At 36.2% G+C, this 23,401-nt stretch overlaps 1 protein-coding gene across 11 annotated transcripts in view; it reads right to left on the minus strand.

Moving 5' to 3' along the window:
* The window catches only part of NBEAL1 (neurobeachin like 1), an 86,132-nt gene that overhangs the window by 41,795 nt on the left and 20,936 nt on the right, over window positions 1–23,401 (minus strand). For 8 of the 11 annotated variants that reach the window (XR_007162497.2, XM_048061590.2, XM_048061592.2 and 5 more), the window contains exons 4-19: window positions 21,056–21,217; window positions 19,606–19,687; window positions 19,276–19,403; window positions 17,075–17,157; window positions 15,818–15,903; window positions 14,801–15,107; window positions 13,735–13,841; window positions 10,655–10,741; window positions 9,145–9,228; window positions 7,539–7,637; window positions 6,855–7,435; window positions 5,242–5,374; window positions 4,477–4,596; window positions 2,872–3,175; window positions 1,863–1,948; window positions 1,345–1,434 (exon numbers count right to left, since the gene is read on the minus strand). Coding sequence is in view for 10 of the 11 variants with exons in the window: in XM_048061590.2 (XP_047917547.1) it covers window positions 1,345–1,434; window positions 1,863–1,948; window positions 2,872–3,175; window positions 4,477–4,596; window positions 5,242–5,374; window positions 6,855–7,435; window positions 7,539–7,637; window positions 9,145–9,228; window positions 10,655–10,741; window positions 13,735–13,841; window positions 14,801–15,107; window positions 15,818–15,903; window positions 17,075–17,157; window positions 19,276–19,403; window positions 19,606–19,687; window positions 21,056–21,217 (2,539 nt within the window). In the remaining variant the exon portion in view is untranslated. Of the gene's footprint in view, window positions 1–1,344; window positions 1,435–1,862; window positions 1,949–2,871; window positions 3,176–4,476; window positions 4,597–5,241; window positions 5,375–6,854; window positions 7,436–7,538; window positions 7,638–9,144; window positions 9,229–10,196; window positions 10,220–10,654; window positions 10,742–13,734; window positions 13,842–14,800; window positions 15,108–15,817; window positions 15,904–17,074; window positions 17,158–19,275; window positions 19,404–19,605; window positions 19,688–21,055; window positions 21,218–23,401 lie in introns of those variants that run through there. The other 3 variants (XM_048061594.2, XM_048061593.2, XM_066999103.1) reach the window with 2 other exon arrangements.

Genomic DNA, 23,401 nt, shown 5'->3' on the forward strand with positions numbered 1-23,401 from the left:
GAGGGTGCCAAATCCCATCGTGTTTGTTAATGAAGTCCAACTATTTTTTTTAAGACTTGTACTTTCAATATGCTTTCCCACAAAGCTAGAGATATAAACCATCCTCACCCACCCCTCTTCCCACTACTGGGGATAAGGACAACAAACTGCATTTTTTTCAAAGTATTCATACCATAGCAAAGTTAACTAGCTTAACTAGCAAGCGTATTTGAATTTTCTTAACATTAATCTCCACAAGTTAGAGCATATGCACAGCATTCATACATTTACCTTCATTTACGTTTACTTTTCTTGTAAGAAAAGATCATCTACAGAACAGAATTGGATACATTCCATCTAAATTAAAATACCTTTTATCATGTCAATGTTTCTAGACCAAGCTCCTTTGCTGCAAATTAGTTGACTTTCTCATATACAGTGAGAAGCTTGACTTTAATTTTTGATGTTAATATGTGCTAATGATTAGGGAACTAATAAGCAAACAAGTAGAGGAAAATATTCATTAAGCTGGGGTGCACTTCACAGTGAGTTTCAAGTCTATAGTATAAAGTCAGACCTGAACTGTCAGTCTTAGAAAAGAGCTGATCAACCAGAAGAACATATGGACTCCATAAGTGTTGGGTAAGAAGGAAGAGAACAAAGAAAAAACACAGATAGGACAGTTTTGCTATAATAGAATGTTTGAGCAAGATACTAGAAACTGATTTAGCCAGAAAATGTAAAATTTTAAGCCACCAATACTAAAGAAACAGTAGTACCGTTATTATAAATGCTGGCAAAAGTTAAACAAAGATGATTCATATGGCCCATAAGAATCAGATAACCCAAATGTATCCACCAACGAGGAAAAAATTTTGGAAAATTATTATATAGCAGAGACAAAATAAAGTAGAACTCTTCAATGAATCTTTGGTATCTACTTTGAAGAAACTTTTATACTGTGAAATCGTATAGTCCTGCCAATCCCAAACTAAAAGTAATTAAGATAACTGGATGAAATTCTCTTTAAACACTAGCAGATTATTTTAATATCACCCTTGATTTTTTCTTTCAATACACAACATGCACTGAACAGACTATGAAGATTTGAGTCAGCTACCACAACATTTCTTAATGTATCATCTACAACATTAAGAGCAGCAACCCTTGTAAATTCTCATTAAAGGTAATGCAACACTACTCCAGCTACAGCATTAGCCCATTAATTGCCATTACAAAACCTGTCTGTATCAGTTAAATGTCATTGACATTATGACAGTAACTTCCAGCATTCCAAAACATAGCCATACATGTTCACCTGACATCACGTTTACATCAGGCTTTGCGGGCTCAGTATGCATTTACCTTGATGTCCCAGTTCACTACTTTGTTTCCAGTTAGTCTTCCATGTAAGAGATTAGCAGACAGGTCAAGACAAATTGGATTTCTGCAGGCCTGTTAAACAAATTAAAAGGCTACAGTATTATTTGTGAAACAAGTTACAGATGCTTCAACATCAAATAAGGTTTCTAAATTATGTATAATATGTTTCAGAAAGTTTGTGCCACTGTGTTGATAGTAAAGTATTTAAACAATTTAGGACCCCTGGAATATAATTTATGTTATCTTAGATTTGACATTCACAATTGCACAAGATAATTTTGTCCTCTTGCCAAACAAGAGTAACACCTTTTACCCCTGCATGAGACAACACTTTAAGAAAGCTCTCACTGCTCTGCATCTTTCCTTAACCACAGCATAAAAATGGTATATTCACTTGTTCTAATGAAACAGCGATAGCAAAACAAAAAGGAACATCTAGAACAAGTTTTGAAATTATTGCAGATTATGTAAACAAAGTAAAATTACCTATCACTTCATACCTTTGGTGTGTAATGAAGCAACACCTTACTGGGGAGGTCTGCTACTTCAGACTCTTGAGATTTCCATGGAGTTAAGCAGTTTGGACCTATAAAATAAACGTACATAATGATTAGTTTTCATTTTTAAGAGTCCACTGGATATTACTGTTGACTTACACAATTTTTATACTACTATTCTTTGTTGTAACCTTTGGCTGGACACCCAAAACATACTTACATACTTGAAACATTCTTTGAAGTAATCTTACGACCTAAGTCATTCATTCAATACAGTCTGCTTAAAATGAAATACATGTTCTTGATAAAATGCTAAATAAAATGCTATATAAAGAGATTTTATTTTGTACAAACAGCTATGTTTCTGTCTTTAAAAGCAGCTGTCTCATACTTGCCACCAATCCATTTGTCATCAAGCCCAAGTGACCGAACAGTGAGTAATCTTCAAAACAGCTTTGTTTAGTAACAGAAAATATTTCATTTAAATGCAAGTACTTCCATACTTATCTCTAACAACTGCGGATAATTATGGAACTTACTACCTTAACACCTTACACTGTAAGACATGGCTTACCAGGATATATATTTTAAATCACCCCTAAATAGATTGATTTTTGTGGAAAAAATCCTCAAGCAATATATCACCTCAATGGTTTAACAGCAGCAATACTTTAAAGAGTCTCAACTGTAAACACACATGTAGGCAAACAGTAGGAAAAATTAAGAACTTAACAGTGAACATATTACAAAAAATTTTTATTTTTGGCAGGTCTGTACATATAAATAGATGAGCTTCAGTAAACCTAACATTTCAAATAAAACTAAAAATACTTAGAATTCCGTTTTGGGCTTATTTGTTGTAAGTCCCTCTTCGATAACCCATTTAGGTTAGCTCTGCAACTCTTCTGGATTTTCACTTCATCATTATGTGTATGTATAGAGCAAAGCTCAGTGTGGTACTTCCAAAACTCATCGATTTTGTTCCACTAAAACGAGTACAATCACCGCTTACCTGCTAAATACAATGCTTTCACCTGAGGGGGTTGCAGTGCTTCATGAAAGATGATAACTGATCCAAGGTGTCCCTCCAAAGATGTTGGACATCCCCATTCACTATCCTGAGTCCCTGCTGAGATCATCTTGGTGATGAGCTCCGGTTTTGCAAGCATTCCACCCCAACTTCCTGGAGACAGAATGCCCCCAAGTGATGTACGATGGGGCATGATAGGGGAGGAAAAAGGTGGGTCTGGTATCTGAGATGGAGGAGGAGTTGTTGTTCTTTGGCCAGCTGAACCAATGCAGCAAGAAGTAAAAGGCTGAACAGTCAGGCATGGGAAAAAAAAAAAAAAAAGACACTGTAAATCTAAGCTCCTTCTACCCCCCACCCCAACAGTTTACAAAACAAATCTGAAGACTCTCTCTGGCAAACCTGAACTAAATAAATTATATCAAGAGTAGCAAGTTCTGGCATTTCCTGGAGAATCAGTAATCCAGCACAGTAGAAAAAGAGCATGCACTCTCCATAACAGCAGAACGCCCCTTCTACAATCAAAAGCAAATTTGGTAACCTCAGCTGTTGTGTGACAAAAAAAGCTGGCAGGAGCAGAGCCAGGAAGGATGGCACCCTGGTAAGACACCCTGGTAGACATTCCTCTTCTGGATTATATTTGGATATATTCTTTGGATATATTCTTCTGGATTACATTTGAAAATACTAGCCCCAGCATATGTGCTACTGTATTCTTCTCGTACCAGTCACTTCACTCAAATAGATGCCCTCATGGGGAGGCTTACCTGCCTAACATTTAGCTACCTTACTTATAGTGCTTATTCTACAACTGAGCCAAAATCCAAAGTTTTATCTTGCATTAGAAATAACATTTACCTGTTATTCTTTAGCGTTGTACTGATTTTACCATGACTATGTCCAATTTAAATGTTTACTAAAATTTCTCACAATACTTAACAAATATCAAATGAGGACTTAGAAAAAGTAGAAGAATGGCCAGTATTGTACCCCAGTTTAAAAATGATTTGTTCCACACAAAGAATGGACAATGCTTTCAAAGAAAATTGAACATGCTATGTACTCATTTTGATGGCTAGTGTGTTTTCAGGTTAAATGCATACACATTTTAAAATTTTAAGTTAGATTAGCTGCATGCACACTGCTTATCCAGCTAACAAAGCAGGTGCAAGACTAGCCTATATTATGGGGACACACAGAAAATACAAATGAGTGACTAACGGAAAAAAGAGAATATTTCTCAGTGAGCACTACCACAGTAATCCTACTTGCAGAGGTGACTATTCATCATAAATTATGTCATTATGTCTGACAACACCCCCGCTCCCCCCCCATCTAACCAAGGTAAATTCTTTTTTAGTTTTGTTTTTAAACTGAGATGACTACACAAGCATTACTTATTGGTTAGTTATACATATTCACCAATTTGATATTCTGGACACTGACCAAAGTTGAACATAAACTTATTAGCAATATGCTAAGCTATCATAAACTCTTACTCAAATTCCGTATTAAAAAGAAGCCAATTATGTTCTCGTTCTTCTATGAGAGTTCATCAGGACAGGGGAATGACACAGAAGGTGAACTTACTTCATTCATGGCAGGGAATCGAAGTGGAGCAGAGATCTTCTGCTGTCCATTGACATAGATGTATACAAGGCTCTGACCAAAGGGCCTCTTTCCAGGCATGTGAACAATAGTTATGTTGTGCTGGTTAATAAAATAATTAAAACATTATTAAAAAGTACTGCATGAAAATGACAGAATCACAGAAGTGACTGTACAGAACTATTTAACTTCATCTCTACTAATCTGGTGAGGAAACCATTTAAGAAACTGCTTTGGAAAATAAATCCAAAGTATAAACAAGAAGATAACACCAGCTGTCAACTGCTTCCATTTTCAAGTAGTTTACTTTTTAACAGGTTTTTGGAAGAAAAGAGATATAGCTCTTACATGATAATGCACGTCAGTCCTTAAATATGGGAATAGAAAAAGGCAAGGCTTAAACACAGTAGTGTGCACTCAGCACCACAGCCAATATGCTTGTTTTAATTCATTATAAAAAATCTGCACGTTAAAAAAACTCCACACCTCTATAAAAAACAATGCTAATCATCAGCTTATCGATAACAATGGTCATAACAATATAGTCATAATTTATTTTAATCAACCACTAATATATGTGGAAAGTGCTTGTATTATTTGAGTTTAATTATTTGCATAAGATCAAAACTAAGTATGATAAAAATAGACCTCACAGACCTTTTATAAAACCACCAAAAAACCCACAAACTTGTGACTTCTGAGCTAACAGTACTGTCCTTAACAGTGTTTTTCAGTATCAAATCTTACCCAGAGCGAGTCAAAAAAACAGTGGTCTGGAAGCATCACTGTCGTATATTCCCTCTTTGTGCAAACTGCAACCACCAATACCCCAGAGCACGTAATAAAGGCTTCAAAACCCATACCACTTCCCGTAAAAAAGCTATAGAAAGACAACAAAACACACAGTCAAGGACTTACTTCATCAAACCTATTGTAAGTCGCCTAACAGTATTTTCATTAGGAGAGAAGCAACTCAAGCTGTTTATCGCTGCTCACTTATTTACTATTTGACTAGTTATCACTTTTGTTCCAAAGAACAAGACACAGAACTACAAGGAAGGGAAGTGTTGTTTAAGGATTTTTTTTTTTCTTAACACGTGATTATCTATCAGCAAGAACCTTAATGCAAAATAAGTGTAGTCATTGTTATATACCTTATTTCACTCAGTATAATGAAGATCAGCTGTCAGCAGCTATCTATAAACAAGCCCTGCAAGCATAGGCTTGTCTTGAGAAATCTTTATGTTTTTAAGTGCTTGAATACGAAAAATATAAATTGTGAAGTGCTATCAAAGCCTGTAATTCCAGGCAAAGGCATTATTTACAGTACTGTCAGATATCTATCAATATAAAACACAAAAGTGTCATGAATATTATAGAGAGTCTCAGCAGATGTAAACTGTCTTACAACTAAACACCATAAAATTTAGCAGTTAAATAATTTTTAAAGATTTTAATTCAATTGTGTGTTTAGCATTTTAAGCTGACACTGGAATTTTAAATATTTCTTTGTATTAATTTCAATACAACATCAGTGCCCTATAACAAAAACACATCAATATTGCCCTGTAACGAAGCTACAGATTCTGTACTGAAATTATACACAGCTTGAAATATCTGGCATAATTTCTTCAAAATTGTACATAAAATGATATACAAACAGCCAGTTATTGGTATAGCAGCATCACATAGAAAAAAAGCTGTACGTAGACTTAATTTTTTTTTTTTAAACTTTGTAGTGTAATTCCACCATGGTTTTCTAGGACCACAGTCTATTTAAGATCTTCAGTGGCACACACTGACAAACTGGAAACAGTATTATGACAGTTCATCAGGTGGCACCCTTCATCAGGGCTCTGCTATATAAATACTCCTGACATTCCTATTGAACATTTGTACCCAGATAGTTAACCCACACTTATATAAACTATCAAGAATAAACCATGCCAATGTCTACTATTTAAACTGATGAAGGTGCCCTTTTCGTTGCTCTCTCATATGAAACACAGATTCCACTGTCTTTGCAGAAAACGGGGAAGACCATTTGGGGGTGTTTTGTTGTTGCTGTTGTTTCTAAGCTATGTACCTTAAAAACATGATTCAGAGTTGTGGATAATGAAACTGCAGACAAGAACTACATATAAGAAAGCAGAGTAATTGAGAAACTACATGCTTATTTCTTAACACAGCCTGGCTGTGGTGACAGATGATATCGCTCCCTTTCACAAACTAACCAAACTAAGTGCTATATACTGCATACTATGAAGAAGAGAATAAGTACGGCATGTAATAGGGTGCCATATGCCACAGGGAACAGATGACCTAGATTTATGCTGCTGAAGTCATTACGGTAACCATACCTATAGAGTTGCTTCCGCTTGCCGTTTTTGCTAGTTGTGCTAGGGTCCACCTGGTCCTGGTCAAGGCAGAGCCAAGCACTGAAAGAAAACGCAGAGCCCGGCCACTTCTGAATTGATGGAACTGCAATTCCTGCCATACTGTGATACAAGTTGAAATACTGCAAGGCACTTGCCATGCCTTGCTTCCGGGCCATTGCCAGAATGGCTCGCATCACTGGAACAACATAAGGGTGAGCCCGCCTTGGTTCCTCAGTCCTCAGGAGCCGTATTAGCTGAAGCAATTCTTCTGATCCCATTGACTGGCTCCCCAAAGAGCCCAGAAGGGCAATCAGGTTCTCTGCACAAGTACAGTGGAGTGCAGAATGGGAATTTAATGTCTCAATGATACGGATGACCATGTTTGCATTGACACATGTGGCACGACTCTGTCTGTTAATACAGCAGATCCGCCTCAACCAATTTGAGATGAAAATCTGCAGGTCGTGTGACTCTAGCTCTGGAAGCCACTGGATAAGCAGCAATAATGGCTGGACATTACTAATGCCTAATATCCCAACAGCCATGTGGTCACCTTCAACAGCCTGAAAAACAGCAGAAAAATCGGATATGAAATACAATAAAAATAGAAGTACTGCTGAAGAGACATAAGCATTTTAGACAGCATTCAAAGAAAGCATATCTCACCATATTCATGAGTTCTTCTAGTAATTCCCGTGAGGGTTGACCCAGCGATTTTAGTACCTCATATATATGTGCATAACCAATTCTCTCCTTGAAGACCTCCTGAGGATAAAAATCCAAGTCTCAATAAAAAAATGAAAGGGACACAAATTGTTCTTCTACTGCAACAAGTTTAATTTAACACAATATTAGATAAAAATTATTAGGATGCAAGAATAATATTTTACAGGCTAGAAATCTTTCTGTTAATAAGCCCATTTTGCTATACCTAGCATGCTGCAAGTAAGAAGGATTTCACTGCAGCATGCAGAAAAATAAAAGATCAAAATTACATTTTAGTAATTACCTATACAAAAATATAATTGCTTTGGTATACTCAAAATGTTAAGCCTATCACAAAATACCAATAGCCTTATTTTTTAAACACAAACTACAGCATGAAATTGAGTGGTTATGTTGAGAATTTTAAGTATCCAGATATTTTTGGGGTGAAAGATTTTCCTAGACCAGCTTGATTAAAAGTCACCCATCCTAAACACTCCAAAAATTAGAAAAGTGTTCCAGGGAAGTTTTCCTGAAAAATGAATCACTTTTACATGAAGGAAAAAATAAATCAAGCTGCAAAATACAAAATGTAGTACCCTTTTTTTTTTTTTTAACTTAGTAAACAGAAAACACATCATACAAAATGCATATTCTTCTCCCCACTGTATTCTGCACTGAAATTAAAACAGATGGATGAGTCTGCCAGCAGACACGATACAATTGCTTAAGCAAATATGCAAAGAAAAAAATATATATGCTGCAGTGGAAGCACAGGTGAAAAGTTTACTGACCTTTGTGAATTACAGTCAGTTCCCATCCCCACCATACAACTTTTCCCAGGCTTCCCAGAGACAGTGGAGATATGAATACTCTGAGTTACACTTTGGAGGAGCCTAATTTACTACCTTGTCATTTCTCACTCAGACTGTACTGCAAGTAGCAACCAAATCAGGTGATTTCCACTCTTACTTTGGCCTGCACTGTGCAGTCATACCCCTTTCCCCGTGCCAAGAATCATTCAACAAGGTGAATCTAACAGACTAAGCAATCTAAGAATAAATCCACTTCTCTGCAGCCTCAGCTTCCAGTCAGATTCACAAACTAACCATTGCCTGTCTACTTATCAAACCACAAGAATAACTACAAAGGGAAGGCAGGGTAATGGCAAGACCACCATTTAGACAGCAGTATGGTCCTGGATTAAAGACACGATAAAGCTACGACACATACTCCTGCCTGAAGCTATATTTTGCAAATACTCATTAATTCTATCCCAGATATTCATGGGACAAGTAATGATGTACTTCCTTTACAAAAGCTCCAAATACCATTAGTCCTCCATTCTTCCAGTTTTGATATCAAGATCTCTCAGAATCCAGCCATTAGAAACAAATAAAAAGATAAGGGATGCCAATCAGCTGCTCCTATCTGGCAGAAATTAGCAGACACAAGTTGCTCATCTTAATTAGCAAGATTCCTTACCAAGAATTTTTCAATAAAAATGCTAACTGGAGACAACAACAGGAGGTCTATTGCAAGTAGACCTCTGCATATGTACCGTTACCTTAGCAGCTGGAGACTTGAGCATTACTGCTGTGAGGGCTTGAATGGTTGATACCGCCAAGCAGTCTAGGTGTCCCTGAAACACCTGAAAGTAGCAGGTACAGAAGTTACATACAACTGTGCAAAGACCATTCTATTCCAAAATCTATACCATGCCCTCCTGCCAGGATGAAAACCAAGAGTTTACTAACATGCTCCAAAAATCATCTCCCCACCAATAAAGATTTCATAACCCCCACAGCCTACAAGAAAGATTGCATTAACAATAGACAATACTTCAGGAGGAAGAAAGAAGCATTCACAAAACTCATTGCACTTCAAATATTCTGATGGACAAACAGGTTTTCCTCATGCGGCTAATGGACAACCTCAAGAGGGAGGGAGGAAAACAAATTAAGAAGTTTCTTCTAAGGTGTGTGTGTGCTGCTTGACAATCCATCAGGTATGTGCATTTCATACAAAGTGTTTTATTTAACATCTAAGTCCCTATATACCAATGCAACCCACACACAAATTATAAGAGATTAGTCACACCAGCACAGTAAGGTGGCTTCCTCATCCATATCCTCATCTCACTGCTTAACATCTCCTTTTCCCATTTCAAGTTATCTTTTTTTGCTGTTTCTTTTTCCCTCTAATTTTTGTTTATGGTGGTATCTCTATGCTCGTTTTCTCGTTTTAAGGTCAAATAAATCTGAGCACCATCTCATGTCCATCAGTAAACCTAGAGCAAAACTGTGCAAACATACTCGGTTTCATTATCCCTGAAATATTAAACTGCGTATCAGAAATATTTTGAAAATGAAGTGTCAAGAATCAGAAGACCGTTAGATGTGAAGAAACATTTACATGCAGTTAGTCTTGCACTGAGTTTCTAAAAAAGCCAAACCCATTAGTTAGAATCACAATTTGTAGATTACCACACTTTGTACTTAGCATCTTTACATTTTTCATTGGAATAAATTATTCTACTACAAAATTAATATAGCAACAATTTCCATCTGGTACTTTCTACAACATTATGGGAAAATTAAAGCAACAGGCTATTCCTACCTCCCTGATTCAGCCTGTCCATTGTTTTGTGAACATCTGTTCTTGATGACAAGCACAGAATCAGGACATCAAATACAACCATTGAGATTCACAAACAAGGCCCCAGAATCCAAAACACCACAGTGCTGAGACAAAGAAGCAAAAAAGAGGAAAGGGAAGGAAAAAAATCACCACCAGGCTGATAGAATTTAGATTCCATTCATGTACTTCACCTTTTAAAAATGCATAACTGATGCTCAATTTATTGAAATATCTGCAACGTGAAGCAGATAAATAAAACTGAAGTTGAATTCAATCAGGAAAATTACTTTCCACGGACAGAAAATACTGATGGCTACAGCAACACAAGGATTGCTGCAAAAGGCTTAAAGAGGATCATTAAGGTGAAGCACAGGAACCAATTTTCCTGTCTTTGTGTCTCAACCTCAACTGAAGCAAAATACAGATTAGGTAGGTACCTGGTCCTCATTCATTTCTGTCAGTAATTTGTTGGCAAGGTCTTTTTCACTCTTGTCTGCCACTTTATTGTTAGCATTTAAAAACAGCTGTTAGAAACAGAGACAAGAATAATGGAAATAATTGCATTAAACAGTTACCTCCAGCCAAACCTGTGGAGGCTGCCCTGGATTTGTGTTTAACATACAAGTGAGTTCTCACACTGGTGAGATGCAACCCTCCATTAACATTAGTCTTCTGTTAATTCTTAGAACACTGAAGATTACTCTGTATTTTTGCTGGACGCTAATTGCACTTTTTTTTTTTTCCAGAATTACATGAAAGCATGTAATCACTAAGACAAGAAAACAGACCTATCTAGAAGTTAACAGTGGTCAAAAGCTTAGCAACTGATTTCATTTACTGTATGCAACATGATGAAAATTTACTTTTAAGAAATAAAGACAACAATGGAACTTTGGCAAAGAAATGGATACAGGTGCCTCACTGGTGCCCACTTATGTCTCATCCTAGATGAAGGCTGAAGATATCTAGACAAAATATTTAAATTGTCAAACAGCAACAGCAGTAGAATTTCTGAGGCGCATAAACGTCAGGACAGGAAGACGGGTAAAAAATCTCTGCTTTTATTTTAAGAATCTGACAAGTTGTAAATAAAACGGATACCTATAAAGCATTTTCAGCATAAATTGCTCTGTGTATAGCAGCTAGATTCCTGCCCTCTCCACCTGAATTTGCAAGTTTAAAACTCACTCAAGTATCTTCATAATCCATTGCAGTCACTGTGTGTGTATAGGTCAGTCATAATCTAATCAGGACTAAAACTTTTCTTCTGTTTTTACATTCTAAAGAGACATGTTAAATATTCCACTATCAAAATGTTTTTAAAATCCTTTTAAAAACAAAACAAACAACAACCACCAAAAAAAAAAAACCCTTTCTTTCAGTGGGTAAAACTAAGCATTCCCCATTTTTTCCTCATACATTTTCTTCCATTACCTACTAGGCATTCTCTCCATAGAGGAGCAACCTAGGAAATCAGCTTCCATAAAAAAGGGTAAACAAAAGGAAGACACTCAAGATACTACTTTGACTTACGTAGGCGTGAAAGCACATAGAAATACAAGTCAGTTTCAAAAGTACATGACAGTCAAGAGCACTTAATACTTCAGAATTACTACAATACATCTCAGAGGGTTATAGCATTAACAAGTGCAAATAAGAACATTAAACAAAAGGAAATGCAGACATGCAAAAAAAGGGCAATTTTTTCAGATGGGTTACTTTAATTCTGACAATACATGTCAAAAGTCTTCTATGTAAAAACTGTTCAAACAATAATCACACGTTTTCAACCAGGCATACTGCTAGAGGTAATTGTGTTTTGCTCAAAGTCTGATCTCCAAGAGAATTTAATCAAAGAGAAAAGATTTAGGACCTACGAGCAACTAGTTACATGTCTTAGGATAGAATGAGTCCCTTCTGACACCTCTTAAAATACAGTCCCTCTTCTTGGATATCACAGGCAAAAGGTGACATTCAGATCACCAAAATTAACTGAGTAATTTTGAAAAGCCCTTATGCTGATCTCTAATCCTAGAGCATAGTTAAGGGAAAACAATTTGTCCATAAGGCTTAAAACCAGCAAATGGGGGAAAAAAAGATTTAAATTTTATAAGACTGATGGACAGAAAATGATTTTAAAGTATGGCTAGAAGTATGGGCTTGAATACCTCAAGCTGAGATACCTATAGCAGAAACAGTGGTATGGATTTTCTTTAACCCTCCTTTCCTTTCCATGAAAGTTTCTCTCTCTTCAAATCTGCTGAAGATCCAATAGATTCCTGAGTTTCGTATCTGTGTCTGGACTCTCCTGCTATCTGACACAGGGCTGCAGAACTGTGTTTTACACAGCTTGCTAATGAATCCAGTAGCAAGATCTTCATGCGCAGGGAAGAAAAAAATTAAAATCTAGAAATAGGGTCTTCTTCCTCTAGTAACAAGGGGAAATCCTAATTCCAATACTAAATTCATCTTTGCCATTTGATGTTCAAACAGTGTAGAGATACACTGGAAAATAAAACATCTTTCCCACATCCACCCCCCTTCCCATTTATCATCCTTGGGGATATTTTCACTAAAAAAAGTTTATAAAAATACTATGTAGTAACCTGGCAGCATTGATACCCAATTCATCACAGTAGCATGTAAGACTATCACAGGATAAAAGCTCCAAAATGCATATCTTATGACAGACATACAGGCAGAGTAGAAATGAAAGGAGCAATCAAAAAAAAAGCAAGCATTCCTGCTTTCCTAAATTATAAATCCCACTTGTTTACATGAAAGCAGGAACAAAGCCAGAGTCTCCATGATCGGGTAAACGTCTCACTGCTTGGTGATTTAAGAAGAAACTAGGAAAGAAGTTTCTTACAGAGTACAAGGTCAGTACAAAAATAGGCACAGATGCCCAACACAGTAGGAGAATGGAAAGGTAAAACAAACTGTTTTCAGCAAAAGATGAAAAACAAACAAAAAACACAAACACTGTTAAAAACATTTCAAGTAAATTAGCATTCTGCCACTCATTGTAAGTACAGTTAAATCATAATCCAAACAATTTTTTCATACATTGCTGAATATGAGGAGGGAAATGAAATCTACAGAGGAATCACTGGAAGACACTGGCTTGCAAATTCTGGGATCCCATCTGGGATTGAGATTAATAAACAGTTTTGTAAACACTAGACTCTATGTAGGAGAAGAACAAATCTAAGAACATTTCTAACAGCTTGAGCAGTGCCTATAAAGGTCTTTTTGCTCAGAAGAACTCAAAATGAATATTTTTAATTATAAGACAAACAAGAAATCTACTTCATTAGCAAAAAAATGATTAGACCAACTTAGATCTTTCAGATCTTTCACAGTATTTTTGGCTCTAACCAAACCAAAGTTTTACTTCCAGCATGTAGACGCTATAAAGATCACATCTTATTTAGAAGGAGTATATAAATGTAATTAATTTAACTGCAACATTACAAAACTGGTTTTGTTAAAAAAACACAGATAAGGGAAAATTTACCTTGCAGTTCTGCAACAGTCGAATAAGATGCTCAAAGCAGTTACTGTTAAGGAAAATTGCCTGCAGAACAGGCCTATCTGTGCAGTCTAACATGGCTGTGATGGTATCTACAAAATTAAAACAGAACTGCCATCAAAAACAAAATACTTCCCAAATCCATTAAGCTTTTTTTTTTTTTTTATCTGTTACCTTTGGAACACAATCAGAAATTGCACATAATAAATGTGAAAAAGTTTTACAACAAACTATACGTCATATATTCTTTGATCAAAAGATATGTACATTTTAAGCACAGAGCACTAGAAGCTACACATTTTGACACTATAAAAATCACATAACCTACCATATCTGGAGAAAAATTCATCTACATAATATCTTGGATTGTTTTGGGGCTCTGTTTAAAGACTGCCATTTGTAAGTACCTAACCAGCCTTTTTTTTTTTTTTTTAAAGCACAGAAATACTAGCTTCCTCATCAAGCAGTTTCTCTGTATTCTACAGCAGCTTTTCATTGTTAGCATTTGTCACCTTAATACTACTCCAGTTTTCTTGGAAGTTTTGGGTAAGGAAATACCTATATTTATATTTGCCACTCCGAACAACAAAGTGGAGAGAAAAAAAATAAAAGAACACAAATCCTGAATGCTTATCTTATTAATCCTCTAATGACTTAGTACCAACTGTTTAAGACCATCATCTTTGGCCAGTGTTTATAGTAATGCCATTTGAAAAGCAAACTATCACAAAATGGACATCACGTGGGTATTTTTTAACAGACCCTCCTTACTCTGCAGTTATGAAGACCATCAGCTGTTGTCTAGCAAAAAAAATTTCAACAGAGACTGGCAGTCCATGAACCTTGACACTCTGGTTAAATATGAATGTGAAACAGAGTATGTCTAAAGTAACATCAAAAAGAAGATATGTTTGAAATTTTTCAGTTGCATAGAGAAGCGAACATTTATTTGTAGAGCATCCAGTTATATTAGTATTATGATTGAATCATTACTTGTTTCTGAGTTATTAATTAAGAGAAGTTTAAAGGAACTGCACAATTTGGTACTCACTCAGCATCTGGATCTGTAGAGCTATGAACCTGGTCTCCCACTGCCTACATCGCCTTGAATTAGGTAAAGCTGAATGGTCTGAATTAAGCAGCTTGAAATAGTTCTCCAATATTGTACTGGTCTCCACTTGCCGCTGGTCAGAACTGCTGGTAAGAAGGATATGGACAACTTCTGTCAGGCACTTCAGAGTAAGCTCTGCTTTTCTGCTCACTTCCTCAGGACTCCCGTCATCCCAGTTGTCACAGTCTGCTAAAACACGCATCAAGACTTCCATGGTAGCAGGAGATACTGCTTGAAGAGCATTCCTCTGAAACCCATGGGGAAAAAAATTAAGGATGAAAAACAACTCAGATGGAAACTGCTGGTTTGAAAATACCTGAATCATACAACATGTGATATTGTGTGTAATTTATGCACTGTAATTGTTAGGTAAATATGAAACATTCTGCTTGGATTACACTGATGGCTACAGATGAAATGTGACCCGTCTCATCCACTTAACTAGGCCTTCTTTTTCAAAAGAGAATACTTAAAGGGAAAAGGAAACATTATTTAAACAGATGTCAAAATTCTTATAAAGTAGCCTTGATAACCTCCTACTATTAAATAAACCTTAATTTGAAACTTCATTTTAGACCTGTGTTTTCACACAAACTCCCTGCACCTCCTACTGAAACACACAAGGAAATAAGCTAGATGTATTCCACGTGATGACATAAAATTTACATCTTTATAACTAAACTTTCTACCTGCGAAGTAATATATTTTTTTATGATACAAAAATATTATAGTAACTTCTTATGAACATGTAGTTATAGCTACCAACTGCTATTTGAAAAAAGAACCTAGCTTTTATCATTTAGATACTATTGCACAGAATGGCCTCACATTTCACAAGATTAACAACTAATTCATAGTGAGCAAATTCTTCTTGATTATGGGGGTATGTATAAGCCGTTAACAATGAAAAGGAGGTTGAAGACTTCAGCAGCTGAAAAAAATTTAGAACATCCTTACCTGACCACCAGCCACAATAGCTCCAAAGAGATGTAGCAGGCAACATTTCAGGCTTTCCTTGAGATGTTCACTTTCTTGAAAGCATTCTGATTGGAATAAATAAAAAGTACAAGGCTTCCTTATTTTGGTCACATAAATTATACAAAGTTTTTGTTCCCCCCCACCTCTCAAAAAAACAGGAATAATAAAAAATAAGCTCCCCTGCTCCTTGTCACCATGCAAACTTAAAAAAATTCAACTATATAATCTCCACTTTTTTCACATAAGTCACAGACACAAATGCACCCATTTCAGCATTATCAGAAGAACATGACAACACTACATTTATCAGCAATTCACAGAGCCAAACCTTCAACTCGCATAAAACATGCTTCAGGAAGCCTGACAGACCTACAGAGGTACAGCAACTGCACCAAAATGGAAAATAAGCCCCTTTTTTTGAGGGCTATTTACTATTGAGGACATGCTAATACACAAAGCAGTGAGGACACGCTAACACAACACTCATAGTAGCTGCAACTGAAACCAGGAAGGATTGTTTTATTTGGAATTACCCATTGTAAAACATTAGTAACTTCTAAGATAAAAATGTTAATGACTTGGGTTTCTAAAAACTGAGATTCCAAACAAAAAACAGAAATTGAAAGTGTAAGAATTCCATATTCGTTAAAATAATAATGTAACTTTTAAGACAATTACAAGTTACCAGTAAGAAATATTTCTATATATACTGAAAGTATAAGTCTTCTTTCAAAAGAAAATTGCACAGTTATTTTTAAAACCTGGTCTTGAAAGGAAACAAAGCCCACTACTTCCTTGACTTTATAGCCTCTGAATCTTTTGGGGAGCTTGAGACAAATTAAAAACATTAGTCAAATGTGGAAAATCATGAGCTTGAGTAGACCAGAAAAAATCTTTAGTACTGCCACGGTAGTAAGGTCCTAAGCACATGCTCAGCAACTTAAATAAATGGAAAAGTTGAGAATTCACAGAATCAACCCTATTAAACCACAATAGGCACTGAAAGAAGCCTGAAAAAAAAAAAAAAAAAGCCAGGCTTTCAAAGACAAGTACGGATGGCAAGATGGTGCTGCCCAGAGCAAAAAGCAAGAAAAAGCAACTCAATTCATTCAGCCTCAGAAAGCAAGTAAGATGCTTTTACATTTATCAGACAATCTTTGGGGAATGGAACTTAGAATTGCTAACTTCACTCCTTCAAAGATGAACATTTTCAAACATGCCGCTGATAATACTTACGATAAAAGAAAGGGACAAACTCAACCGTGAGAGAAGCTGGTTTATACTTCTGTCTGCTCTTTTCAACTGTACTTAGGATACGTCTGAAATTACATTTTAAAAGATATGACACTTTGTTTGTAATTTATTACTTTATGACTTCATCATAGAGAATCCTGCCAAAAATCAAAAGTTTTGCCTGCAGGTCCTAAAAATAGTAAAAAGTATTTCACCCTGAAAAAATGATTCACAGCTAACCATGAGTTTACTGTTCCACTCTTTTGAAAAATGTACTGTTTTACCATATTGTTTGGTCAAAAACAAAAAAAAAAAAACACAACATCAAGTCCTATTTAGTCTTTGCTTATTGTAACTAAGTCATCAGCTGAACTGCCAAAGTTCTTAACCATGCAATTTGAAATGGGGACAAAACATTATTATGAGTTCATTATGAGAGGTAGGGAGAACAAATTAAAGGGAATTAATTCTACCAATACACTTATAAACTTCTTTTCAAAGATGCAACATATTTATACTGTGATCTTCAAAAATTTCTTTTGCTGTAATTCAACTGCTTTCACCTACCCCTTTCCCTCTGGCTTCCTTGTTCCAATAGTTTTGAGAAATGAGCAAATTTTTGAAAGGAAAAAGCAATGGAAAAAGCTTCACGTTGGTCAGTTACAAACAAATTCAAAACAAAATGTGAGATATATAACCTCATTAAAAAAAACACCTTTAAACTGTCAGAAAATACATGTAATCTTTGAAATGTACCTAAACCACATCCAGTTTCAAAAAATATAACACTTTTCTACAATGTGGTTATATTGATTCATTGTAATATTCTGTACCTTCATTGAATGCGAAGTCAATGTTTTTGAGTACTTATATTCTCCCTAATATAACATGAGATGTGCTGGCATTACCTATGCTACATCTGAAAACAGCTTAGCAGTACTTTGTCAGGCCATACATGAGAACTGGTGTCAACCTGTACTTCGTTCTAAAAGAGAAAAATACTCATTTTGCACAAAAATACCAGAAGTTGTGATCCTTACATTCTCCTTAAAACTTCATGAACAGCAATTCAAGCTGTTGTGGGAAAAAAAAAAAGACAGTATTACTAGCTTTAGTATTACTTGTTTTATCTAACCTAGTACTAAATAGTACTAGATTAAACGTTGGACTAGTTAGTCACAGAATCATTCAGGTTGGAAAAAAACTCTAAGATCATGACTCTACTGTGAAGGACAGTCTCCTAAAACCTGCAGTCCATGAAGTGTTATAACATACTACATGTTGCCAGCTACAAAGAAACACCAGCAACCAAGGTACATCACTCTGTATGATCTCCACTCTGTACGTGTGGAGTCAGAAGTGACTTGTCACACAAATGCAGCCCAGTTCTACAGAATGTAAGCTGTGAAAAGGGACCCTACATTTTACAAGGCTAGGTAACACGAGATGTGACCTTTCTATGCCTTTAGTTATTTCCATGAATAAGTCCAATATTTATTATGCATATCAAAAGGTTCCTGATAGAAATAAAACTAAGGAACTAAAGGAAGAGCAGCTCTGAATGATAGCAGCAAGAAACAATCAACAACTCCAAGACTTGAGAAAAACTTGTTGTCTATAGTGTGGAAGACCACTATGTTTAACGTTATTGTAATTAATTTGGTACTAATAAGGGAGAATTGTGCATGAAAAATCTCATAGGAATTTTTAACAGCGAGGCTCTGAAGAGTGAAGTGAATCACTAGCAGCTTCTAAGAGCAGGGCCTGAGCCTAGAACGACAGAAATTAATCTCAGAAAGACCATTTCCTAGTTCTCTACCCACCTTTCAAAATGACTTAGAGCTCAGTTTTAGCACTGAATGGAACAGAATATAGCAGTACTGACAACTCTGGTGGCACTGAAGTTCAGTCTGAGGAGTGCCTGCTCAATGATGTTTAATTTGGTAAAAAAAAAAAAAGTAAAAAAATCATTAACTCTATTCTCAAGTGTGCATCTTTGAAAAGAACTAACACAGCATCAAATCAAATGCTTATGACTATCAACTCAAACAGCTGTAAAATGCAACAGCACAATAACTGAGCGCACAACTACATTTTATTTTAGTTTGACATAATGCAGCAGTAGTTCTGTTAGAAACCTAATATATATAATTTATCTGCAGTTATAAAACACAGTTTATGATCCAGTCCTGATCCACACTTACCCTGCAACTCGCTGCCTCCAGTTTCGATATGGATCGTAGAGACTTTCACAAAAAGCCAGTGCATGTCTCACAAATTCTTCTATTGGGGTCTGATCTGCCATTTCTTTCTCTTTTGTTTTGCTTTTTAACTGCGGAAGGGGGGTAAAAAAAAAAAAAAAGCTGTTGTCAGAAGATTTCTAATAATTAAAAATTAATTCCTGTACTCCTCCAGAAGCTCTGAACCCTCATGTTCTCCCCCACAAACACTTTCTTACTTAGGGGGGATCACATAAGCCAGAGCAGGAAGTATCGGATGGGGAAAATGACAGACGACAATTAGTAAACACATACCTGTTGAATGTATAATGTAGTCATGGTGATAACATGGTTAATGTATGAACACATTCCAATCTCTTCCACGTTAGCCAAATTTCTATGAAGGCAACACAGAAACCACAGAAATGTACACAGTGTACTATGTGAGGCTAGTTCAAACAATGTTTGTTTTAGTAGTCAATCTATAATCATAGAAAATTGTATCAGCATTTCAAAATTACTCCCCAAAAGACTGCATGTACTCAAATGTTTATTTCTGCCACAGTAACATAGTACACAAGCTTTCTTCTAACAGGAAGGAAAAGAAACGCCTGAGTCACCCTGGTGTAGGCCAGCTCTATATGGAATTTGGGGTTTCAGAGGTTAAGCAGATTCCCAGGACACTTTAAATAGAAAGCTCAGAAATGGTATCTGATAGAGACAATAAATTCAGTTTCTTCCACATTACTAGAGCTTTACAAGGAGACTGATACTGCAGTCATGTACACTGTCTAAAAGTTCAAGCAAATATATTACCTAGAAGCTGTCACGCACTTGAAATTATCCCAAGGAAAAGAAACATCTAAGATTATTTTAGAACACTAAAATCAACAGCAACAAAGAGGCATTTAGAACACTAAATAAATCAACAGCAACAAAGAGGCATTATTTCTCAGTTTTGAGAACGTCACAAAGATCAAATACTAAAGTGATGATGTAAGGAGAACTTTTCAGCAATTTAGACTTAAAACAGCTGGTAATTCATCAACACAGCAACCACAATCTACTCAGCTTATATTTAATATTCTAGGATACTTAAACACTGTCCTACACCTCTTTGTACTGTTGTAGGGAGAAGGAAGACCAAAGGACTCAAAAAAGCGTAAATACTTCCCAGAAAAGAAGGATCCCTATTATATACTTTATCCCCTTCCTCTTTCAATGCAGCTTGTAATAAAAAACTGAAGAAATGTGGAGAAATATATCCCTAAAAACAGAGGCGTTTACCTGCTTGAACAGTATTACAAAATAAAGCATAAGTTTCAGAAGGAAGCCAATTGCATTAATAGAGTAAGTCAGATCCCTAAGCTGTTTATGGAATTATAAGCATGTTAAGAATGTGAAGCAGTTCTTCCTGTACAATCCTCTTTTGAGTTCTTTCATATCCAACACTAGCTGAAGTGTGACTTTTCTTTTAAAAGTATTTCTTATACCAGGTACGCCATGCTTTGAATTCACATAAATATATCTTAGATAATTACAAAGAATTTAGTGTCTAAGCCCCTTCTACTCCATTTTTTGTGACAAACATCGCTGATTGCATTGCTCCCTCTTTCTTTAGTTTGAAGATTGTGATAAGTGGCATTTCTCTGTTTCTACTAGAAAGTGTCAAATCACATTGTATACATCATTAGAATCTCTACGCTGCATCTAGATTACTTAAACAAAACAATATCCTTCTTGAGGTAGCAACCAGAACAAATACCTGCAAAGGATGATAAAGAATTTCACAAGCAAAAGTGACAGGGCCTGCTGCTGCTCTTCTAGTCCATCTGACATTTTCTGGACACACTGCAGCAGCTGGAGTCTAAGGACCTGAAGAATATTGTCAGGAAGCAGCGATATTCCTGGAGGGATGTCATCCACCCTAAAAATAAAAAACAAACACACACAACTCTTAATCCTGGGATTGACACATTAGCATCTATTTCAGTGAGCTCACGTAGCGTTCCAATAAACCTGTATAAGAAAGGTTACTGAATTGTGGCAACTGATGGTTCACAAACACTTCCTATGAAGTACAAGGGAATGCCTGGTGGCAATAAGCCAGCTTGAGCATCCTCTTCCTCAAAGAACTGCATTTAAAAAGAAGGACAAAAAAAGAAAAAGTGTTAAGAATACCATAGGTGGATTCCTACATTCTCTTACATGAGTTGATCTGCTTTTATCACTGCAGAGAAATTGTATGATCTTCAGTAGGTAAACAGGTGGCCTGCCAAAATTACTAAAAAAGGCCACAGTGAAATAAAACATGAAACTAAACACAAGTGAACATTTTCAACCTTATAATTAAGACTAAAATAAGTTAGATGCCAATTTCTCAATAGTTAGAGAAGCCCAGCTGGAAATAATGCACAAGAAACTTCATGTTTTTCTTACATAAACTACCCTAACTAGGAGAAAATGAGGTTTAATACAGAAAAAAAATAGATTTTTAGATTTAATACAGGAAAAAAAGAAACAGTTCACAGTTCAAAATTAAATGCAGGAAGATTTGAAAATCAGGGTCTGAATGTACAAGAGGGAGAGCTCCCAGCAACTCATCTGACTCCTGGCACACAGATGTTGCATGAAAACCTGACCCATCCGTACTATTTTGTGTCCTTAATTCAGCAAATAGCTCCCCCGGCCACACACTTTTTTTTTTCCTCGTCTGATAACTACCTATTTTTAGGGGTCAAAAAAAGACTCCTGTGTTGGTCTTAAATTCAATAACTCTATCAAGGCCAGACAGAGTCCTGAAGGACATTAGGTACTCTTGCTCATTGTTTTGTTAAACTGAAACATTTGTAGAAATACACCAGTGAGAACCAAAAGAAGGAAAATAACTCAAAAATAAAACCAGTAGCTAAGCCAGTACTTCTAGAATAGCCATACAGTAACCCATTTCAGCAACACCGTAGTAATTTATAGATGTGTTAAAGCATTCTCTGGGATGAAGACTGTTCATTGAAGCTCCTTTTGGCTCATGTTAAAGGGCAGCTGTCTGTCAGCAAGCTGTACGTTCACTGCTTCACATGGCAGAATTTGTCTGTGGCATCAACCATTTACCCTGACACATCCACTATGAACTTTACACAGGAAGAGGAAGACAAGCTAGAGCCTTACAGCTTACAGAAGCCTTCAATACAGCCAAGCCCAGGGAAAAATTACAAAAAAAAAAAATCACACAAGAAACATGGCTAACTTGGGAACTAGTTACGACACGCATGTACATATTTGTGTATGAACAAGCTTCAAAAGGCATGGGGAAATGCAGTGAGTGACAAAACACAGTGATACCAATAAACTGAGGGAAAGGAGGAACAGTGTGTCAACTACATTGAAAAGGAAGTTGAAATTGAAACTTACATAAAAGAGAGACCATTTAGTAAAACAACTCCACAGGCACAAGTGACAGCAAGTTCCCAGGTCCCAGAAAACAAGCGTTCCCCTACACGGATACAGAGAACCTAATACTATTCATCCTCTTGCTTCTGCAGTTATGCCATTTGCTTTTCAGATCTTGCTCAAGGGATCTGAAAAGTTTTGACAGAAATTTTCATAGGACCTAGGCTCTAGCTGACAAAACTGAGAGCAACTGCTTTTTTCACCACACAGCTGCTAAAAAGACAAATAAATGTTAACTTCTGTGATAGCAGCTTCATCCCTCAAGATGCTGTTAGATCCATACCCTCCACACCACAAGCATTGCTCATAATCATCTGCTAATTCACCACCTCTGTATTAAGAACGTAATTTTGACAATTGAAGTTCTACATCAGAAGTAATTTCGCTAAAATGGCCAACAAGTCTCTGTTTCGTAAGATCATAAAATGCTTTGTAGGAAAGCAAATGGCACACCCTCCATGCCTCACGTACCAAAGATTGTTCCCTCTGCAGTAGACACACGTCTGTGCCATTGACTAACCCCTAAGATTTAACTGCTTTGTGTGAGACCAGCTCAAGAAATGCTCATCTTCTGGGATTTCTCAGACTGAATATATTTGCAGAGCTTAAATAATTGAACTTCTTTCCAGCCCAGAGCAAGTCACCACTGTATTACCATACA

The sequence above is a fragment of the Anser cygnoides genome, chromosome 6 (assembly GCF_040182565.1).
Source record: "Anser cygnoides isolate HZ-2024a breed goose chromosome 6, Taihu_goose_T2T_genome, whole genome shotgun sequence".
Lineage (NCBI taxonomy): Eukaryota > Metazoa > Chordata > Aves > Anseriformes > Anatidae > Anser > Anser cygnoides.